At 31.2% G+C, this 24,449-nt stretch overlaps 2 protein-coding genes across 2 annotated transcripts in view; both read left to right on the top strand.

Moving 5' to 3' along the window:
* Window positions 1-24,449, top strand: part of foxo (forkhead box, sub-group O) — a 300,058-nt gene that overhangs the window by 227,839 nt on the left and 47,770 nt on the right. The gene's annotated exons all lie outside the window — the stretch shown is intronic.
* Window positions 4,454-8,232, top strand: LOC117161805 (uncharacterized). The gene is given in 3 exon segments (XM_076621069.1): window positions 4,454-4,678; window positions 4,681-4,756; window positions 7,872-8,232. Coding segments are annotated over 3 exon segments (339 nt in total). The 5' UTR covers window positions 4,454-4,626; the 3' UTR covers window positions 8,083-8,232.

Genomic DNA, 24,449 nt, shown 5'->3' on the forward strand with positions numbered 1-24,449 from the left:
TATGTTTTCATATTATTAAAATCCGCGATTAAGAATCTCTTTCTTTTAATTATATTGTTAAATTCTTACATTGCAGTCAACTTTAATTTTCAAATGGATGTGGAATGTTCCTCCAGTTTCCATATATACTTTGTTCCATATAAACTTAACCCTATGATGTATGGGTAAAAATAGTGTAAAATTGTCATAAGTATAAGCAAAAAATTATAAAACTTTAATCCTATATTAAGGTAGTACAAAACAAAAATGATAAATAATTTTAATGCAAAATATACGTATTAAGTAAATATTTCCCTTGTGTAATAAATTCAATAGTATGTAGATCTGTGGTTTATGTTAACCGAGGTGAGAAACTACTTCAAAATGAAAATAAATACGTCACTAGAGAAGATTTTTACATTTTATATTTTTATTATAATTGTAATAAATATTACTATAATTATTATGATATATTTATTATTATATTATATTATATAATATTATAGGAAAATAAGAATAATGTGCCAGTAGTTTTAGCAACGGTATGATTTATTTCAGTATCATTCACAACACAAAATCAAGTATGATGCTTCGTCAGCCTATATGCACGCAGTCATCATTCGTCACTAACTCCTCTCGTCATAACAGCTCTCTTTCACGCCGACCACACTCCTACACAACGCTGACGACACTCCTCGACAATGCTGACGACACTCTTCGACAACGCTGACAGCACTAAAGCACCCGACAACGCCGGCAACACTCCCCGGCCACGCTGGCAACACTAAATAGCTCCACAATGCCGGCAACACTAAAGAACCCATCAATTCACTAACGGCTACCTTTTATACCCTATATCCCTGTATCCGATATACCTGGCTCGCACATGTCCCATAGTCAAGTAGACCCTCTTGCTTACACAGGGTTTTTCTCGATATTATACTATATACCCGGCACGCGTATGTCCCATGGTTAAACAGACCTTCTTAATTACTCAGGGTTTTCCCCCGATACTATAATATATCATTTGACTGTAATTATCTATTATAAATACAGTTTTATAACTGTACTATTATCATTGTATTATAATAGTAAATATATTAATTTTTTCAAAACAGATTTGATTAAACCATGAACGAAATAACATTATAGTTGAGATTATAATATATGTAGGAAAATCGTATAGTGTTAGTAGGTTTGTTAACGGTATAATTGTTATAATATCGTTTGATGCCCCGTTAATCTGTGTTTACGCAATCACTATTCGTCACTAACTAACTTCGTTACAACAGTTCTTTTTAAAATACGCTAACAACACTCCATGACAACGTTGACAACACACACTCGATATCTTCCAAACAATCCGTCCACGATACTACACTACATTCCTAGATATATTTAAGTTTGGAAAAATGTAGGCTAATCATAATTTCTAAATTGGTATATAATTCCACTTACGATAGAATTCTATTAACCAATAAATCTTTATGGGAGATAATTTATAACAATAGCAATTTTCCTAAAAGTTATTTTGGGGCGTACAGTATTATTAGTTATATGAGGGCTAATTTTAATAGAATATGCATAGATTTACATGATATTTCAATTTTCTTCTTACTCGTAAAACTGAAAAACTGTATGTGCTTGGAGGACACACTAAATAAATGTATAGTTTGGATTTTAGAAATTATGGCAGAATTTATACAAAGTTTATTTTACGTGTCAAAATTAACAATAGAAATTTGACTCTACTATATTATCTGTACCGCAAAATATTCGACTACAATGACACTTTCTAAAGATTTTTAAAATCACTGAAACCGAAAATTAGGGTCGTTTTTGACGAAAATAAACCCTAAAAAATTTCGATCAACCTGTTGATGTGCAACGTTCTCGTGGATTTTGACGACACCTTTTCTAAAATTTACTACTCTTAAACTGTATGGCTTACTTTGGCTGAATTTGAGTCGGGAGTATTGGATTAGGTCTAGATTATCTTTTATTTTCCAGTTGCCCTACCGCCTCATCGCAAAGCGGACCGGCACAGCTGCCGATTTGGTCGTGGTTGTAGTCATGGTTATACAGCGAGCATATTTTTTCCAATATTCAGAATAAAATGTTTATCATTTAAGCATTCATCATTTTTCAAAATACTAAAGTCGTTTGGATAAGTAATTCTCTGGTTATATTACATTATACACTATGCATCTTTCTCTCAACTTTTTAAATTATAGATATATTTTATACTCTACTGATATAAAATTATGTTTCATGTACATTTTCTTACAATTTTTGTTTAGCCAGTATTTAATGTCGCGCGAGAGCATGTATTATGTGCGAAATAAGACTATCGATATTATACTAATCTATCGAGTAATCTGTTTTCCTTGATATACATTGTAAATCGCATATCTATTATATTGTCTAATTTGTGTATGAATAAATGCTGAACAATTAATTAGAATTCTATATTTTTTCAAAATCATATACGGTTTATATACAACATTTTTTACAATAAAATATATTATTAACTTGTAACAAAACTTGTCGTAGATGAAATTGAAACGGATAATAATGAATATATTTGTGTTACAAGAATCAAATCCAACTATCGGCTGTAATATTCGATTAACAATATGACATTGATCACGTAACGTGTATTAATAGCGTTATAGTAATGTCTCATTAATTTATACAACTTGTTATGAATTTAATGAAAATAAGTAAGTTTTGATATTTTCAGATGTAATTACAGTTGCCAAATTCATGTAGTAAATTAATTAGTTACGGACCTGTTGAGGACATGCTAACATGACAAGATAATTTGTTTCTCGCGTTTAATGTATTAATGTTACAACCACGATGACATTGATAGCGACAAATATTTAGTCATTCTCACAGCAAATTTTTAAACTGTCTAAGCATTCTAAGTATTAAAAATATTATTTGGAAAATGGGTAATAGAAAATTTATATTAAAAAATAGGTAATAGAGAAAATTTGTGCAAATTTATTTGTGTTTCAATTACATACAAATAAAATACGAGACGACTTTTTTCATTTGAATATTCATTTTTAAATAAATCAGTTGTATATAATTCAGTTTTAATTGCAGACCGCAATAATCCTAAGGAACTGTCATAAAACTAAGGATTTTTATTTTACTTTCAAGCCCCTTAATTGTTATAAAAGATTTTCAAATCGAGACGTTCCTTATGGTTATTGTTCAATTAGGTAAAAAATAGGAAGGTCAAGTTTTTCCCATGTTTAACAGTCATTTCCACCCGTTAGCGACCGGTAGTGCCCCCCCCCCCCCTCCAATAATTTTCCTCTGCGACAGCGTCGTCGTTGAACTTCACTGGTTTATCATCCTTAGATCAGTCAAAAAAGTCTCTTACTGGTTTTTCATCCGTTGACCAGTTAATGTCTTGACTGGTTTTTCGTTCATTGATCAGTCATCAGTTTTAACTTACTATTCACACGTCTCTGCGAATACGTCTACACGCACCTACACGCACGCGTAACTATTTATATCTACAAAGCTGTTGAAATAAAGTATATATTACAACCTGTTACTTCAGTGTTATAATCAGTCAACTACCTCTATTATCCTAATTGAAGTAAGGGATCGACCAATTCGTAACATCGATGATCTAATCGTAACGAGAATTTACGACTCTCGTTGGCGCGATCTACCGCGAACTGTCGAACAATTTGCATACATTCGTATTTATATGAGCACAATTAAAAAAATCGAATCTGAACGGAGATTCGTTTCACCTACTAAATATTTTATATACAATATTTTTACGTATTATCGGGTGTCATGTGAGTGGTAGTAAAAGCCAGCAGAGGGTAATCCTGTGTGAAAAAATAAATCGGAAATATGCAATAAATTTATTCACATGACACTTCGTTCCCGAGAAAACCCAATTTGAAAATTTGTCACGAATACTTAAACTTGTCTAAAATACTAAATCAGCAGGAAGTTATTCTACGTGCGAAAATAAGTAAAAAGTGTAAAATAAAATTTTTCTGCTTAGAGCTTCATTTTCAAAAAAACTAGGTTTGAACATATCTTTTCGGAAAGAAACATATATGAAGAAGTTTTATTCTATATTTTCGTTTTATTTTTTCATGTGGAATCAACTCCTACTCGATTATACCACCTATTATATGACATACTGTATGTGCATCATACACATTGTCGACCCTTCAAATATCTTATAAATGCATAAATGCCTGTAATATGGTTACAAGATGTACTATAACATGCTAATGGCCCTTTTGATTTTTCGCTCGGTATCAGTACGGACGAGAAAGTTGTACGTGATAGTTCGCGGATCGCTTACGGCGCGTGCACCTATGATGTCCAGCGAATTGTAATCGGTGTACGCGTTCCTCGGTGTATCGGATGGACGCTTGCGCGTGCATAGCCGAGATTGACTCAGTGTGGTTCTAAAATAAACCACGAATATAGGCCGCGTCGAGATACTCCATCTGCCTGGTGGAATTCCATGCTTCGCTGGCTGCCCGCGCCTTATCGCGATTTTTTCTTGCTTCCTCGAGGCTAGCGAATCAAATCATCGCCATCATCATCTCGAGGAGGAGCATTCTTTCCCCCATTTACCGGGTTAACTATCCGATAATGGCAAGTGACGGTCGTTCGGTAATCGTAATTGGTGCTCCGAGGAGCGGAGCCTTCGACGTCACGGCCCGTTGCTCCTCGAGAATCGTCGAAAATCTTGCGGAATGAGGAAAATGGGGTCTCTGGATGGGTTTCTGCACTTGTCACAGGTGCTTCTTGGTGATTGTTGTAAAACTCGACTACGACTCGAGATATTTGGTATTCTCTTTCTGGCATTCTTTATCTTTTTATTTTTGAAAAATTTAGTGATCAAATTAATCCTCTAACAATGTAATAAAATAAGAAAAAACTCAAGATGAATTTAGAAAATAATTATTTATTTATCCTTAAAATTTTTTGCATTCCTGGTATCAGATGCAAAAAATGTGCAGTTTCGACTTTTTATAGGCAGTAAATTACGCTATAATGACATTTCACGTATGAAATTTATAATACTATATTTGACAGCTTACTTGAATTTCTCTTACGTTGTATTGTCAAAGAGTTAATAACGTATAGATACTCATAATGTGCAGATAGAAAAAGCGATAGAACGAAATTTTGGGAATTGTTATAGTGTCCTACTAAAGTTCGTTTTCTAGTTTTCTTTGTAAAAACAGTAGGAGCTCGTTTTTCGATTGATCGAAATTGATTTCATACTGATCGCATAAAAATACGTCTTTTTCACTCTAATGTCGATTACGTAAAGTTGCTTTCTGTTGTACTGATACTGTGTACTGTTTTAATTAAAGCAATTAATTTAAATGTAATTTTGCACTGATATACAACAATTTTATATAAAAACGACTTAACTTTACATAAACAGTAAAGTGTGAGACTATGTATACTATACACATAATACTACTAAACCATATAATTATACTATTATAACATATAATTTTTACATGATTAGTATTAAATATGTTAATACAAGGAATTAATCCTAATATTGTTTAAATTACAAATAAATATCTTATGATATTATACAATTACAATATTATATTGTACTGATACTATTTGAAATCATTTAAAAATTCTTAACTTTCTAAGTAACGATGGAATAAAAAATTTGAATGAAATCGTGAGGTATAACGAAAGTATTCAATTAAGAATAAACTAATGTTTTGAAGCACAAGAGTGTATGTATATATATTAGAGATATTTAATGCAAATAATTGATTCAGTATCATTATTATTTATTTTAAATCGATAAGTTCTTATTTAATAGAATATAATTTAAAAATAAATAATATTCTTGTATTAAAAATACATTGAAGATTTATTAACTGAAGTTATACACCTACATTAATGTTTGCAAATAAATGGAAAATGAAAGCACATAGCAAGTTATATATAGCAAATTAAAGTTACTAATACAGTTGTTATCATAATTCAGGAAAAAATTTGATCATTGTAAACCATGCCTTATTATACACCAAACTCTTTGTGGTTATACCTCATGTAGGAACGAGACTGTATTTCATTTCACATTTCTTTCACACTTAATGGACAAAACATACGGTTTTTTAAAAATATTACTACTTGAAGATATTTAATCCAGCTATATCAGAATTTAATTAGAAAATGTAAAAGTATAGGTACATTATGAATACCTTCTTGAAGGAATGGAGTACAAAGGATGTGATGAACAGCAAGGGATTAATAATTTTGCGCAATACGACGCATGATGTTGCAACATTAAGCCAGGCATAGTTTCTGTACTATACAGAAATGTGTGTGGAATACAGATAAGACTTCATTTATTTACCTTATAAACATTGAAACATAAATATATAGAGTTTCATTTGCATATAAGTAGACTGCGAGTTTTTATGCATCAATATGAAAGTACAAAAATTCATACGGAAATATATATGAAACTTTCAAAGTATAATATTATTTATAATATTTAATAGATGAACAAAATCACGATCTAGAACTTACTCTATATGTATATATCATAAAATTATATATATTATATATACATTATGAATTTGTATAAATATCCGTAGTCTATTATGAAGTAATAATTATTATAAATAGATTGTTAAGTATCAATATAATAGTATAATATACGCTATAAATGCAGTGATGAATAGATAAAAGGAGAATTAAAAAATATAGATACATGAGTACTATATAGTATACGTACTATATATTGGGTTAGCAACTAAGTGATTGCGGATTTTGTCATTAGGTGGTAATAGAACAACCCAATAGAAGTATATAGTATAAAGTGTGTCGGTATAGGTAGTACAACCGGGCATTGGTGGATTCTTTATGAAAAAATAAATCGGAAATATAGAATAGCAACTTCTTATTTGCGGCTTCGTTTCCGAGTAAATTAAGTTTGAACATTCTCCGTGCACGACTACACTTGCCACACTTTACCACTTTACTTTATTTTTCATCAGGAACTCATTCCCAGTTGTATGTACTACCTGTACCGAGGCATCCTGCATATGGCATACATATAATAATATATATTACATATTACATGTGTATATTATATATGTATTATATATGTATACGAACTTTCTAGTAACGTTCCATTACAGAAGGTTAAAGCAAAGATCATCGATAGCATCAAACTTGGTTGCAAAACAATTTCAAAATACATTCCTTTACATTATGACGAAACGGCGAAACGTAAGTCAAATCGTTAGGACATCTTGGTGACAAGCGAAAAGCAGATGATAATTGTCGGTGGTCTTTAATCGAATACAACTGGTCGAGGGGAGTTAGTTAACCGATGCGGCGTGATTCAGTTGCGCGTGGCCGAGTTCGCGCGGATCGCTAGTATTTTGAATAATACAATCGAGCGTATCCGGGCAGTAATCGGCGAAATCTCGTTTCCCCGCGCGACATTGACCACGCGGTGGGAAATTAGACGGGAGAAATTATTTAAATTATTCGTTTCCGATGGGTTGCGAGTTCCGGCTGCGTGGACCGGCTGTGCAAGAAGGACCACTTAATAAAGAGCCGCTGACAGCGTGACAGTAAAGTAACTTCGTTCGCTGGAATTTAAAATTAGATTCATAAAAATTATTCTAATAGATTCTCGTGCCGGCAGAGTCGCCGCTCAGGGCAAATGAGGCAAATTCGATTTGACACGCGGCCGTTCCCGCATTCTTCTCCCGTTCTTTCGACGACGTCTTTCCCTTTTCCCTCCTCTCTTCACCGGTTGCTTGTTCCCTCGACCTTTTCTACTGACTTCGTCTGGCTCAGCCTGCCGTCTTGCGCTCACGTCCTTGTCTCTTGGTTAGCATCCTCGAGACGCGGCGACAGAAGAGAAGACGCGAAAGGAACCTGACCCGCGACGCTGGGGTGAGTTATGCAAATGCGACAATAACCGAACGTCAATCAGGAAGAAAGTTAAGTTCCAGAGATACTCGGCTGACTGCCGGTTCTACCAGCCCAGACCAAGTCTTCCTTTCTGTGAAAGTTAAAGAAGGCAATGATGGCCGCGGGGGTTGAATGACGAGCTGCACGCTGCTCTCCTTCGAACGTAATTTAAACTTCCTCACGAGAGATTCTATCGTCAGAGATTAAAATGATTCGTTGCCTCTTGCCACCGATTTGTTCCCCCCGTTCAACGAAAGATTCACTAGTAACGCCGTTTAACCCATTAAGGATCGAGCAATAGAAATTAGATGAATGTTGCGTAAATACAGCGTTATTGAACGATGTAAATAAAGTAATATGTAGGTATATTATTTTATTAAGATCTAAAAAATGTATTAAAATACTATAGACTTTATAGAAGTTATATAAATTACAGACATTAGAAGATAAGAAGGTCGTCCACGATTTAAAACGAAAATAATTTATCACTGTGTTATAAATATCTCAAATTCTTTAAACTGAAAGAAATAGTGACAAATAAACGGAATTTCTTTCTATTTCTATTTGAATAATCATACTATTAAAAAACACAATTTATTAATTATGTAAACTGATTGAAAATATGTTGACCATTAATGAATCAATGATTAATTGACGGGTAGATAAAATGTTGGAGATATTGTAGAAGACTATTTTGTCTGGGATGTTTGTTAGCTTTCTTTCATATGAAGAATCAATGTAGTTTAATTATAGAGTTACGAATAAAAGGATCTACAATGATCATTGTTTATGATTTTTAAAATAGAATGTTATCAGTTGGTAAAATTGATTTTTAAACGCTAATATACAGACATGTAAAATTAATGTTTACCATTATTAAACTTTATAAAAATGCCTATTGTTTGAGAATCTTTTAATCTCTAAATTTATTAGTTCCTAAATTAGAAAGCAGATAAAGAAGATTCTTCTAAACACTTAGACAGATAAACATCATCGATTAACATAGCGATATTTATAAGCGATTATCATGTCGATAAATTATATCTATTAACATAGATATTGATAAGTGAATAGAAATCGTCTAAAATACTTTACTAACTTCACCAAATAACGGGAAATGTTTTTTTTTAAATGAGAGTGCGTAATTTTATTATCGTGGCGGGATAGCCAACGTCAAGACTAAACCAATGATTTATAATATGTACCATGACCTTCATGTGAGCTTGAGTACAAAAAATTTAGAGATTTTTTAGAGAATAAGAGCGAAACACATGTACTAAAATACTCGTACATAAACACGACGTTACTTTATGATTAAAGTGGTATAATCTTTTGCATATTGTTTATGAACATTGAAACGTTTCATATCCGCTATTACATAGTATTATAGTTGTAAAAGACATAATTCAGTATTATTACGAGATTTCAAGAACGCACTTGTAATCATGAACCATTACAGTAAGAAAGAATGAAAATACTCTTAATTTTCATCAAACATAATGGTACAACAATTACATGTACTTTCACTTTAAAAAAACATCGATAATCTTGAGAAAAATCTTTTATTCTTCGTAATATCGAATATCATAACATTCCGACCAAACATTTTTTCCTCCGATATTTTTTCCTATCATCAAAAACAATTGAAGTATTCAAGTGATCAAGTTACGTTGTTCATCTTGTATTCACAAGGTGACAATAAAATAGGTGGCCAAACTTTGGTATCTACCTAACGATGAAAAAGGATCATATAAACAAAGGTCCGAGAAATTCTTTTTTCTGCGATATAGACGCTTCGATTATAATGGAGTATTTGTAGAAATGTTTAGAACTTATTTAATTGCTGAAAATGATTTCCTTCCACAACAATGCATATTCCGCATCGAAGTTTCGAAGACTGTCGAAAATGTTCAAAAATTTCTGATGTATTCCGAATTTCTTCACATGCAGCAATAATCCCGTTTTTGAGTATTTCCAGACTATCGATAGGGTTATGATCATAAACACTTTTAACTTTTAAGAAGTCACCACAAATAAAACTTCAAAGCTCCGTTCTGTATAAAACACATTTGACTGCGTATTGCACACAGCATGTCATCTAATACCGTAGAAAAATCATTTTACAGAAATTGTGTGTAATTTCTACCATTAAATATAAACAAAAGAAAAGATGCTGCAATAAAGAAGTCTTCAATAATCAGCCCATACTTTACTTATTGCTCTCTAGATTGATGAATGACACGTGGATTTTTATTCATCCATAGATGTTTGTTATGAAAATTGACAATAGCGCCTTGCATAAATTTTGCCTCATCCGTGAAGACTATATACAAATATTTCGAAATATCCTAAACTAATGTACTATTACACGTAGCATTGACGAAAGATTATTCGTGATTGATACTCTAGTGGCAGAAATTCTTATACTTGCTGCATATTACACGGATCCAACAGATTTTCTCATAAAATTTGTCGTATATTTTCACGAGAAACGTTTTGCATATCCAATGTTATCTGTCTTGTGCTTAGTTTTGGATTTTTTCGACGCGTCCAAGTACCTGATTTTCAACTTCAGTTGTTCGAACACGTTTGTCTCATCCTCGGTTAATTGTAATAAGCAAGGAATGTCTAGATTTTCTAAGATTTTGAGCTTTTCTGGTATTCCGGTTAGCTCGCCCATACGTAAAGTGAATATCTGCTTACTCGAAATTAGGATATATCATTCTGATAGCACTGTTTTCACTACGAAACGTTCAGATACATACTGATATACTATGAAACACGCTGCCTTCAATGTTAACATATCTTGCTCTAACATATTTACTTCTAACAGAAGAAATGATGACAGTGTTTGAAATTGCACACCTGACAGCTATTCTAGCAAAGTTTCGATGTAAACAAAGTGTGTCTCTATATCGAGGAGGAAGAGTTTTTGGATCTATGTATATATGATCTTTTTCTAGCATTAGGAACAATGGAATACGGTATCAAAGTTTGGGCATTTATTTCTTGCTCATCTCGAATATTAACTCTTAAAAATAAATTCTTAAAAAAATAAAAAAAATTGTATTATAATAATCTGTACTACAGTTTTTATAAAATCGTTTAGAATCTACCTATCTGTAATCTTATAATTAAATTACATTTTAGCAAGTCAATGCCCATAAACATCTTAATAAAATATGATATTAAATGTAAATTATAGCGAAATAGAGACATGGACTAAAACGTCAAAATTACTTAAGGTTTAATTAAAGTGCGCATCAGACAACCATATTTATCAATCGACTATCTAATCAATGCAAAATTTATTCTTCCATTATCCTTCGTTTCACCAATTATATTGTAAGGTGTTTTCGGTTGTTTCAAAATACAATTAATACAATTTTGAAGAAAAGATTCAGAACTACATTCTAATATAGATTCATTTATCTGGCCATGGAGTTGCGAATAAAACTGCAATCTTGCCTCTGACAGAATTAATTCGCATTAATACCTTTTAAAATAGAAGGCAACGAACGACGAGAAACTGGTATCGGCATGAAAGTAATTCTATCAAAGATATTTGGTATTTCATGGGGCCGCGGATGAATCGTTCGAAAAGATACAGATCCAATTCTACAACGTTTAAAGCAGCTGCAAATAACCTTCGTAATCAGTGCAGAAATTAAGTCAATTAGTGTGAAGGTAGGACTGCCGCGGTCGAGGATCGGATGGACTAAAGGGGTAATTTAAACTTCGTTCAAACGAATTTCATTCCAGTTCTTAGCTTCGGGAATAAAAAGAAACTGTACCGCTTTTAGAACGACCGGCCAGGCTTCGCAATTTCAGTTTTTAATGGAAACGCGATAACTCAAACAGCTTTTACATAAGTACGAAATTGCCGTAATCGTAAATATTCCGAAAGTTTCACTCTTATCAAAAGAAACAGTTGAGCGGAACTTTAAGTCTCCGTAAATATTTAAACGATGTCCGTTTAGAAATCGATTCTTTGGATTATATGGATGATAAATCTCTTGTCCCTTCTACTATCCATTAAAAGGCGTTCGCGCTGCGTTCATCTAATTATTGGTACTGTTCCGTTTCGAAACACATAAAGTAACACGTAAACTCTCTATTTAAAGTTGGCGAGGCTTATAATATGATCATGCAGATTGTAAAATGTTAGAGACGACTGCCATTAGTGAATTTCAGATGTTTATGCAAATTTTATAAAAACATCTGAGGAAATGAAACGCAAATAGAGATTTGTTTCGCCCAAGTAATGTTATAACAAATACTATACTTTGGATATTTTGTATATTTTTGCATTTTATGTACATTGAATGCATTTTTACCTTTTAAATTCATCTCTCAAATATGGAATGCGTAAATATGTACGAGTATTATAAAAACCGAAATAAACATATCGGAGTATTATAAACTCCGTATTTCCAAAATGTAGTTTGAAACCGATTTGTAACGGTACTTGTTACTCTTTAGAGCGGGAATAGAATTAAACAATTATCTTTCATTTTTTTTTAATTCTGTTCGAACTTATGTTTCGTTTAAGAAAATATCTGTTTCTGTACGATTTTTATGGAAAGAAATGTTATCCTTAAGAACTTCTTTGAAAAGTGTTCTCGTGAAACAGATATTTCACAATCTGTGTAATAAAAGTTCCATGGAGACAAGTTATATTAGAATTCATGTATTAAGGAAGGTACCATAAGATAAATAGAAGTATCAAATTATTAAGTACTACTTTCACTTAAGGATATAATATCATACTATTCGTATGTTTATTGAATAAAAAACATGAGAATAGTAACATAAATAATTTTTCATAAGAACTATTGAACAGAAAAGAGAACGTCAAGAATAATACCTGGATATCATCTTTTTATAATTTAAATAAATTGAAATACATGGCAATTTCATAATACAATATATAGATAATATATACAATATATAAATATCACATATGTATTCAGTAACGTCCTCATCATCCCAGCAGTTTATTTCAAAGAGAAACAAACAAGCTTTGGACTGTGAAATATTTATGTAAATATTGCAAATAAATAACATATTCATAATATCAATTTAACTATAATAATTATTTAATATCGTAGTAGTACTATTCATTGAATAGTATTCATTATTTGTTACAATAATTGAGAATTCTTTTAATATTGATGAGTGAAATATTTATTTCAGTTGTAGAAAAATGTTTATTTTTATATTTTACGAGTTCTTTTCAAAACAAAAATTTTATTTTCAAGAACTTTCTTTATCTGTTCTCATCGGAACTTATGATGTGAGCAGTTTTCTAAAAAGAGTTCTACGATCCATGTTTTAAATAGAACATATTAGAAAGTTCCATAACTCTTTTGATTCTTGCTTTGGAGCAGTTAACATATATTCCCTTATCAGTAAAGGAAGCTCTAAGAGTACGTAGAAAGGAGTTCGCGGCACTTAGATTGCCGTTAATTGGAAATTAACGTTTCTGATACTATCTAATCATCGTGCATCCTAAGTAAACCTAATAAAAAAAATTAGAAGATAAACTCTTTACAAGAGTCACAAATATCAGACTCATTTCAACAGTCAGCTCAACGGAATGAAATACTGCCATGAAATATTGCATTATTTAGAAAGTTTGTAGAAATTTTCGACAAATTCATAATTAATATATGTTAAGACAATTATTGCTTTATATTGTTTATTGTTAAGTTTAACAAATTTCATAATTTTGTAAAATGTCCGGTACATTCTTGCTATGCATTAGTCTACCATCTAATATATACATAAATTAGTACTCATAGGTAAACTTGGTTGTATTCGGCTGAAAGTATTTTGTACAAAGTAAATATTCGTCGAATCATGCAAATATAATGAAACAGTATGTTCCAGCAGAGTTTTGATATTTTTCAATCTAAGATCGTTTTCTTAAAAGATGAAAATAAATGTTTTTATCGTAAATTTTTGGATGTTTCTCGTTAATTATATTACTTAATGTCCAATTAGAAGTATTACTTGACCGAATTTAGCATTTTATTGTTTGACAAAGATTTATATTAAATAGCCTTCTTGCAGCTTCACCAAATATGCAATAAAATTTAATATTAATTGTTAGAAACGTTACATTATTCATTTTATTCGAGCATAAGTTCAACAATGTATTCTAGAAGTAATTAAACTTCAAGTTTCTTTATACTAAATCAATTCTCAAATTTTTCTCTCTAGAATTAAAATTATCGAGCCTGAGTGATCTTCGAAAATATGCAGATTTAAGAACGTTTTAATGAATATTTTAATATTTAGATACACGATAGTAGCTGAATCCACGGCAAAATTATAATACTGTGACTTGATAAAAATTAGCTGTTTGATCAAACTTATTATTCCTTCAGTAACAACTCGGTTTAATTTAATATTAAGAAATTGAGAAATTGAGAAAACAAAAATTTCTTGCACCGCTCTATTGGATAAAGCCTGAAAAGTAATAGAAACAATTATTGATTTATATTTGCTAATAACTTGTGTAATGTGTATGGAAACTAAAATATTTTTATTCATAATTGTTTATAAAAAGAAACTTTTCTTAGTAGTAAAATATAATTAAGTACTTTATAATGTTATATCCAAAATCGAATTATATCCAATTATATCAAATCATAAGTATAAATGACAGCAACATCTTTATCTGATATTTCTTCAAGACTACTAACATAAATTTTATCTCCAAATCCTCCATAAATTTTCTTAATCAATTTCCGCTGCAACAGTTTCTTGCTATTTGTCAACAAGATGAAAGCATAATAAAAAAGCAACGATGATATCAGAAGAATTACCCGTGCAGAATAGAATGCAAGTTCATATGTATCACAAGTTCCAAACTGTGGTGGATGCTTTCTTTCCGTATAAACGCCGTAGAAAGGGAAGTTCTGAATCGTCTTCTGTCCACTAGAATCTCGTATCTCTGCTCCGCAAAAGTACTCTGCTGGCATGGTCCAGTGTATAGTCGGTCCTTGCGTGTCCACTTGTCCGGTTAGCAGCCTTAAAACGCGGCTTTTTGCCAAGACCAGGAAGAGAATCCTTTCATGGCGATTCAACTGCATTTAACGGCATCTCTGCTCTGAACAGCGATCCGCGTTTAACAGCACGCAAGCTTGCGCGACGCGTTTTTGCGCTCCACCTCCCGTATACTGAGAAAACGAATAGAGGAAAAGGCTAAGACAAGATTAGTTTAATTGTGTATAATTAGTAACGGACGGTACCTTGTTGTTAGATTTATATACCGAACCACCTGTCACGAAACTGGATGATACGTACCATTATCTTTCGTTGGAATTATTGATCTTTTTTTTTGCGGAATTTGTTTCCCTTTCTCGCAGAATAATAAAAATAAAAAATTAATTTTTCGTGAATTTCAAAGTTGATAATGAAACCCGACGTTATTGTAATAAAATATATTCTCGGAAAAATTAATAATAATTGGAAATAATACATTTTTAATAAGATCATCGGTATAAATACACGATAGATCTTTCCTTAATAGATATTTATGTTTAATAGTATATAATCATGCTTTTTAATAAGTTATTCCAAAAGATTTCAGTTTAGTACTGCTGCTTTTGATTATTCTGATCGAGTTTCAAAATTATTGTAAATTTACTTTAATAAAAGACATGAAAATATATTCTTTTTCGAAACCATACAATTTCATTAAATTTACAGGATTGTTAAAAATTGTCGCTTCTATTACTGCAATATCATGGGAAGATTAAGAAAAACCCGATGAAATACAGTGCAGATAAAAAGTGGAAGTGCTGACAGACCAGGGGGGTCGGGAAATTCCAATGGGCCATCTGGCCCATTAGTATGTCCGCGGACCTTCAGAAAAATAGTTACTTGGAAAAGGCGTACGTGACCATCATTGGTCATGGACGGCTGCGGAACACGTACTTGTGGTGGGAGTACGAAAACTGTGATAAAGAGTTTTGGCGGAGAAAGGCAATTGAGTTGCGAGAGAGTTGCGAGTTGTTAGTTGTCGAGTTGTTGTGAATTGTTAGTTGTGAGTTGTCACTCAGAATTTGAGTAGTTGTACAAATTTAGATTTGTAGTTGTACTACAATACTGCATTAAGAAATAGCATAGTTTCCTGTTTCAATCATTGTAGATAAATTCATCTATCAAATAAATAAAGTCACTATATTACGTAATAAGATATTTTTAACTTATTGCAGCATCACCTAATTCTGTAAATTTCTATTCTTCTATTTCACTATATCCGATGTCATTTATATATCGCACTTTTGTTTATAAAATATCATTTCCATAAATGAAAATTAAGTAAAACGATCATACTTAATTTAGAAAAAATGTCATACTATAAAAAATCTAGTTTGTGTTCAAAATTTTTTCAAGCATTTTCCAACTTTTATTTATAAAAAACATCCGATAATTGCCAAAAAAAGAAGTGCGGGGAGGGTTCCGTCAAATCAGCGGGGACGACGCATCGTTGAGGCGATTATGTAGGTACTGATACAAAAGTGAAACTTTTTTATTTTTGACCTTGTTTTAAATTAAACCTTTACTAACGTATTTGTAAGATCTTTTTGATTAAAATGAAACCAACCACGAAATACTTTGGATTATATTTACTTATTGATATTTATTATCACTTATTTAATTATCATTTATTAAGTAAACAAATATTCTTCAAATTATATCGTGTGTGGTCTTATTTTAATCAGAAAAATGTAACAAACACGTCGGAAAGATTTCACTGATTATAAATCAAAAATAAATTCAAAAATTCAAAAAATTCAAAAAAAATTCAAAAATAAAAAATTTTAATCTTTTAGTTAGAGGTTTCAATTTATAGCTTTAATGTTTGCCGAACGCTTCGATTTTCAATCCTTCATGCTTTTTAATTTGCGTTGTCTTTTTCTACGTTCGGCACATCCAAGATCTTAATTTCGAAAAGTAGAAAATTTCCGTATATAGCATATGTTATACAAAAACATTTTCAAATTTCATTAAAACTGTAATGAGACAAGTATCATGGTTATAATGATAAATTTTCAAATCAGTCTGAAAAAATATATAGAAGATAAGATATATAATATATACACTACAAACACATACATATATTTAGTAAAAGTGTAGTATGCAGTATAAATAACCATCTTAAACATATAAACAAGTATGGAAAATATGCTCTTATTAATTATCGATGTTTACTAATATAATGGATAATTGAATGTTTAAGTCTTTTTTTACCCCTAGTTACACAATATATACTTATACTAAATATCTTGTAATTTCCATATATTTTTTTCGAATTTGTATTAAACTTTATTAATATAATAATGATAGTCGTGTCTTATAGTAGTGTTAATAAAATTTTAAAATATTTCGTATAACATAAATGATGTATTCATAAAAGATTTCTACAAGTGTTCCAATATCTTCGTGAGCTATTATATTTCATATAAAATAACTTCTGCTATTACAATAGTAATTATCATTATCTCGTCTATACTTATCCTCGATTACCTCTATTATCTTCGGATCCGAAAATTTCTTATTATTCTAACTACTTTTCCGATCCGTCTTCTTTCCCCTATTCTATTGAGGGACCTCGGACCCATATAAAGTATCAACGCACGTTCATCTTGACGGTCAGGTGTGAGTGTGGGGCGGGACTGTATCCGTGTGGTGCAAACCGAGAGCTGCTGGGTACACCGGTGGGCACTTGTTGCTCCTCTGGCAACCCCCCTGAGTGTTTACGCGTTAAATAAGTGTATATACCGCCGGTGTCGACGAGCAGCTCACTTCACCTCGGTGTTTTCGATGCGCGAGCCTGTACCTACATACATTCCACCCTCTCAATTCCCGTGAACGCCAACACACAAAGCCTTGTCGCGGCCGGATGTTCCTGTTGCTCCTGCGGACTAGCAATATATAATCATGGTGTAATACTGGAAAGTACACATTTCGGTAGCATACAGAAAATATCACCTTCGTATAATTTGAGATGTAGTTTGGAGACGTGTTCGAATTATGTTATGCATCTTTTCATGATGGGTTAACTTTTAAAAAACACATTTTGGAATTTACGATTTACGTGTTAAAAGAATAATTTTAGGGATTATATCGTTCTTTTTGCATTTATTTATTTATTTTTTTTTATTTTTTACTTTCTCTTATTCGCCAACAGAAACTTGTTGCTAAATGATTATGATATACATATGCATATGGAATATATGAAGACACAAATTAGTTATAGAAAATATGAGAAACTGATTAGAGCTTGTTATTTATGCGTATGGTATAATTTCTAAAGCTTTTTAACATAATAATATCTACCCAAAATATAAAGGAAAGTAATTTCTACGAATAACGCTGAAGCATTACACACTACAACATGCAAATATAGTAAAATAAAAATAGTTAAATATAGTAAAATAAATATAGTAAAATATAGTAAAATAAAAAATGAATAGATATTACATCTATTCATTTATGCTGGTACTGCATTCTCATTATGTGTCAGCTATATTAAACAATATACATATATCCATATGCGTTGTTACATAATAATATATTAAAGGATGTTGAAAATGACAACGTGAGTTCGTGCTCGCTACCCATATGCAGATGCGTTAGATATACGAAATAGTAACTAGAGGATAATCCTAGTTACAATCGATAGGCTTAAGATGCCTTTTTGCTTTTTATCCCTAGTTTTTGTAAGCGCGTGCAATAAAGGTTTTTTTTAGTTCAGAACGGTGTAATAGATTTATCCATTCAATAAAATAACAATTATTGTGATCCTACCTCTGAGTATAGAAATAACAACAAAGGATTTAGGAAATGGAATGTGGTTACTTATAATCTAACAAGTTAAGGTGGTATGTATATTGTTTAAGTAAAATAATATATGTAAATTCAAAGGTGATAAAGTGCACTTTATTTTATTTATTTCCCTTCTTGCATGTTTTTTATTTATTAGATTATAGTATTTACGCAGCTACAAATAATTTAAATCTTTTCTTAATAAGTTTTGCGTCAAAAATATTCATGGTTTGATGGTATTTAGTGCTGTATGTAGGTATTAATAATAAAATGTGAATGAATGTATAGTATACGTTATGTATATGTCATGTCATATCGTAGAAGTAATAAAAATGACAAATTCAAAATTTTTCAAAATTGAAACAATGTTGATACTTCTGCTTATGTACGTTCGATTTATCACTAATTTGATTAAACCATTATAAGTCTATTACATTTTCAAACGAGTTTGTCGAACGACTACGATGATTCCTGCTATATTTTGTAATAGCTGTAAAATATAAAATTAACTCTTAGGTAATAGATGTAGAATATCTTGAGATACATATATAATCATTAAACAATCATTCATATCATTCTACATCTAGCAATAACTTATCACAATATTTATTTAGTATTAAATCTATTTAGTAATATCTATTTAGTACTAAACATTACTTAGTGTAATAGAGATTCGTTTTATATCAGTAATAAAAGGAATCATTATAAATATATGATTCGTATTGTATATTAAAATAATGAAATAATGATGATTTAAAAGATTCAGCTTAAGGTAGATATTCAATAAAAGTATATGTACCTATATACAGAGTGGCCCACAGATCACTTTCCCGTTTAACTTTGTATAACTTTTTTAATAATAATAATATTTGTTAATAATATTTTTTACTATAAAATACATGAAATGGAAATTTTTTTAATTCAGAAACGGATAATAATGCCGCATGAGTGACCCCCGTTTTCCGCTTCACAAGCGTGAGCTCTTTCCACTACGTTATACATCACAACTGTTAATATTTCCAGCTTCAAAGCTTCAATTTCTTCCTCGATATTGTTCTTTATCCGCTGTATTGTTCGGAGCTTATTAATATACATTTGATCCTTCAAATATCTCCACAGCAAAAAATCAATCGTAGACCAGGAAGACCAGTTGAAATTGGAAGCTCGTGAAATTAAGCGATTCAATTATTCAATTATTATTACTCGTTGCTCCGTTGTGAATTTATTCATTATAAATTTCCAAAAAGCAAATTTTAACAATTTAAAAACAAAATTTTTAAATATATAATAGAAAAAAATTATGGAATTTCTAAATGGGAAAGTGACTTATGGGTCACCCTGTAAGACATTTGTTTCATAGCGAAAATCAAATGCGTATACCTAATTTATTAAATAGAAACTGTTTAGAGCATTCATAACAATAAATAGTAAATAAAAGTATACTATAACTAACATAAAAGTATATATCATAAGTAAATATTTAATAATTTCAATCTTTCTTAATAAGTTTTATGTGTTATTTTAGAGAATAATTTTAGAAAAGACGTCATTTATAAAGACGTACATAATACATTTGATGCAGATTAAAGAAAAAATTCGAGAATAAAGAATTCTGTAAAATTATAGGTAATTTAGGCTACAATAAATCGTCACGAATATTATAATCTTTAAAAGATTCTTTGACACATTGTAAATATTTCATGGATCACTTTTCTCTATAGCAATCGTCGTTAATAATCGTGTAAATACAACTGATGCGACGTAAATAAATATGAACGGAAGAATAAAACGAACGAATATGAATATTCATACGAACATGTAAATAATAAATTCGCCGACAAATAAAACGTCAGAGAAAGGAAGAGATAATATTGGCACGCTTGTACGCGATACAGGCGAACCGCGGAGAGTAAATGTTTCCTCGTGTGTCGTGAATGAAAGATATAAACAAACGATGTGGTAGAATACGTGGGGTGAAATGCGTGTCCCCTGTGCGTTTGTACGTACAATGAGCATAAATGAGCGGACAGACGTAATAAGTGGGAAAAGCGTTCTCGTACATAGGTTAGTAACGAGTCCACCGGGGGTTTGTGGAAAACGGATGAAAAGCATGTTCCGTGTCGCGTGTGTGCGCATAATCAACGTGACGAATACCCGCGTGAGCGTAAACCTTGCGAATAAATGTGTAGGTGGTTAAAGAATGAGAATATTATTGCATTTGTATGTGCTCGTGTGTGCATGGGAGTTAGAAATCAGAAAAATTACGAGATAGAAGGATAAAGTGAGTGTTTGAAAAAAATAAAAAGATAAAATGGCATATAGTGGAAGATGTAGTGAGAAGGTCACAGGCGAGAAAAATAATTAATGGTGTAGAGAAAGATGGATTTTAGTAGTATATGTATACCTTGTATATAGAAAAAGAGGTGAAGAATATAAAAACTGGTAAGAGAAATAAAGAAGGAAATCATGAAAATATTAACTTCCTGATTTTGATACCATTTATTGCTTAAATTAAATTAAATTAAAATAAAAAGAATTTTAATATGCATATGTAAGAAAATGGAACAACTTTTTAAGTTCAAAAACATAAGACTTCTAAAATTCAGTAATAAGTGTCAAAATCTAAATCATATCTAATATTACAATAATCAACAGTCTTAAACTATTGAGTTTAGAGGAGTGACAGGAATAGATACTTAAGCTTTACTTTACTACTTTAGATATTTAATCTAAAAATCAAACTAAAAGATAAGTTTAGTAATATGTGACTGATTAACAATATATTGAATTCTAAAATTGCTCTTTTGTAAAACATAATTTTTATTATGTAATTATTTAATTATACTTAAAGGAAACATAACGGAGTATTTTTCCTTGTGATCTTCGTCTGGATAACAGAAAAAGAAAAAAAGGAAAGGAAAAGTAATTGAGATCTGGATCATCTTACACAAGTAAACTAATATTACTAGTAAAAATTTTATAAATCAACTGATTACAAGTTACCAGTATTAAAAAATAATTTTATAAAACACATAAAGTTTTAGTAATAAAGCGAATTTGAATGAAAAATGATAAGATAAAAAAAAGGAAATCACTATTCTATAACCTGTAATTTGCCCATTTACTAATAGTATAAATTATTAAATATATATATATGTAGGGTAGTGTGACATCAGGGAAGGACGTGGCGTGAGGGGTATTTGTTTATTAGCGTTGTCAAGATATGTTGACGTTGTCAAACAGTGTTGTAAGCGTTACCAAGGTATGTTTAGAAAAAAGTGAGCATGGAAAACATTGTAACGAGAGCTGAGAGAGTCAGAGTTGAATTTATCATTGTGGTGTGAAGATCGTTGTGTCGTTGTGTCGTAGAGGTAGTGAGTAACGAATACGAGAAACAGGGTTTTATATTCGATTACGTGTGAGTGCAAACGATATTGTATTAATCATACTGTTACCTACAAGCTAATAATATAACATTCCTACATATACAGGGTGGTTGGTAACTGGTGGTACAAGCGGAAAGGGCATGATTCTACGCGAAAAAAGAAGTCGAAAATATAGAATAACAATTTTTTTTTAATGTTTTTTTTACTTTTTCCATCGAGACAACGATCTACAGTGAGATCCGTTATAACGTACCGCACGCGTACCGAGCGAAAATTCAAAATCGATTTTCTCGAAAACAAAGTCTCAAACGAAAAATTTTTATTCTATATTTTCGACTTCTTTTTTCACGTAGAATCATGCCCTTTCCGCTTGTACCACCAGTTACCAACCACCCTGTATATGTACATATGTATTTACATAGCTATAGAATTCAAACGCAATTAGAAAGAAAAGAAATGAGAAAGAGAACATGAGGAAATAATATAAGAAAAGAAAACTTGGATTATACAACAAAGCAAGTGAAAAGAAACAGTATCAGTAAAAGTAAGAGAATCGTCTAAGAGAGTAGGAATAGAGAATAAAAGAAAAGGAGTATATAACCTGACGTTGTGATGAGGTATCGCGGAATGAATGGAAACGCAACAAGCTATACACTGAATGTGCCAAATTGAGGAGGGTCATTTGTTTGATGCGACTGTCGCGGTGGTAACCCCTGACAGTTTCCATCCCCGTCCTCCCCCTTCTGTACGCGTGTATTGTGTATGTGCGTATGTATACATGCGTATTTTTTTTCGACGTCGTAATTTCACCGCTGACGACCGTGCTGCAGCCGGTTTCCGTGATTGGCACGCATCAATGACGGGAACCGTATCTTGCCATTCCTCACTCGACCGGGCCGCTAAAATGGTCCCCGGAACAGTCATCCCTGTGTAAAATCTCACGTTCGAGGACTTTGACGGGTCGTAGCAACAAAGGTTAATGGATGATCCTACCCGTAGTTCGGTCTCGATGGTTACAGATGGATTTACTGTTTCACCGGCGGGAGCGTTTTTATGTCCTCCGACATTTTTCCGTTTTTCGCTCTTTCTCCTTTCGTTTTCCTTTCTTTTTTTTTTTTTTTTTTTGAAAATGTAACTCGTTCGATCGAATCTTTTTACAGGTTGTATAATAGTTTACGTCTGTGAGTTGATGCAAATATATCTTAGTGTTTGACGTAGCATTTTCCTGTTGTAATTTACAATGTTAAATGTGGCGTTTCATTTCAGGTTATCTATCTCGAAATAGGTATATATAGTTGTGTTTATTACGAAAGAGATAGGATTGATATTAAAATATCTAGAAGTGAGGAAATAGTACACAATTTTAATTATTATTTTTAACTAGTATTATATATATTGAATACCGGAATATTATTTATGGAAAATATACAATTGAAAAGTCTTCTGTAAACGGAATCCACAAGATAAAATAGCGAATTGAATAAATTGTTTATAATAAGTTTTAATTCCAATTTTTTAATATTAGATATATTTGATTTGATAATTATAATGGCTTTGAAAAAGTAGTAATTGTATTTGCAAGAGACATGGAAACTTCATAATAATCCAACTATTTAACTAGCAAATGCACTCGGGACCTATATAAATATTTATTATAGATCCATACGCTCTTTTTCAAAAAGCTCCTCCATTGTACGTCTACAATGCAAGACGAAAATATCTCTCTCTCCATTACTAATTTTGGAATAGTTCACTAAAATATTTTCATTTGCTATATTAAATTATTATTGCATAAAATTTTATGTAATTGGAAAGTTCCATTATGTAATTTCCCTACTTACGCACACATAATTTCATAAAAACAATTTCTCCTAACAAAAATTCTATTATACGTGTTCAAAATAAAATATTAATCTTAAAGGTAAGATATGTCGCTGATAATTCTAATACAATAATAAATTAAAAGCATGATATACATATATGTATAGATTGTATAAAGATATTATTAAAGCTATTCTTTAATTTCCTGAAATTATTATATGAGTAAAAAGTTACGGAGAATAAATTATCTTGATAATCGAAAGAAACGCTATATCGAAACATTAAACGATGACGACTGAAAAATAGGTCAGTCGTGTAATTATCTCTTAGCAAGACAGCGAGATAGAAATTTTGCCCTTTAATTACTGTCTCGCGGAAATTCAACCAAGCATACTAGGGTTTGTAATTTGTAACTACACGTAGACGTATTTAACGTATTTTAGAAGT

Source organism: Bombus vancouverensis, chromosome 1 (assembly GCF_051014615.1).
Source record: "Bombus vancouverensis nearcticus chromosome 1, iyBomVanc1_principal, whole genome shotgun sequence".
NCBI classification, from domain to species: Eukaryota; Metazoa; Arthropoda; class Insecta; order Hymenoptera; family Apidae; genus Bombus; species Bombus vancouverensis.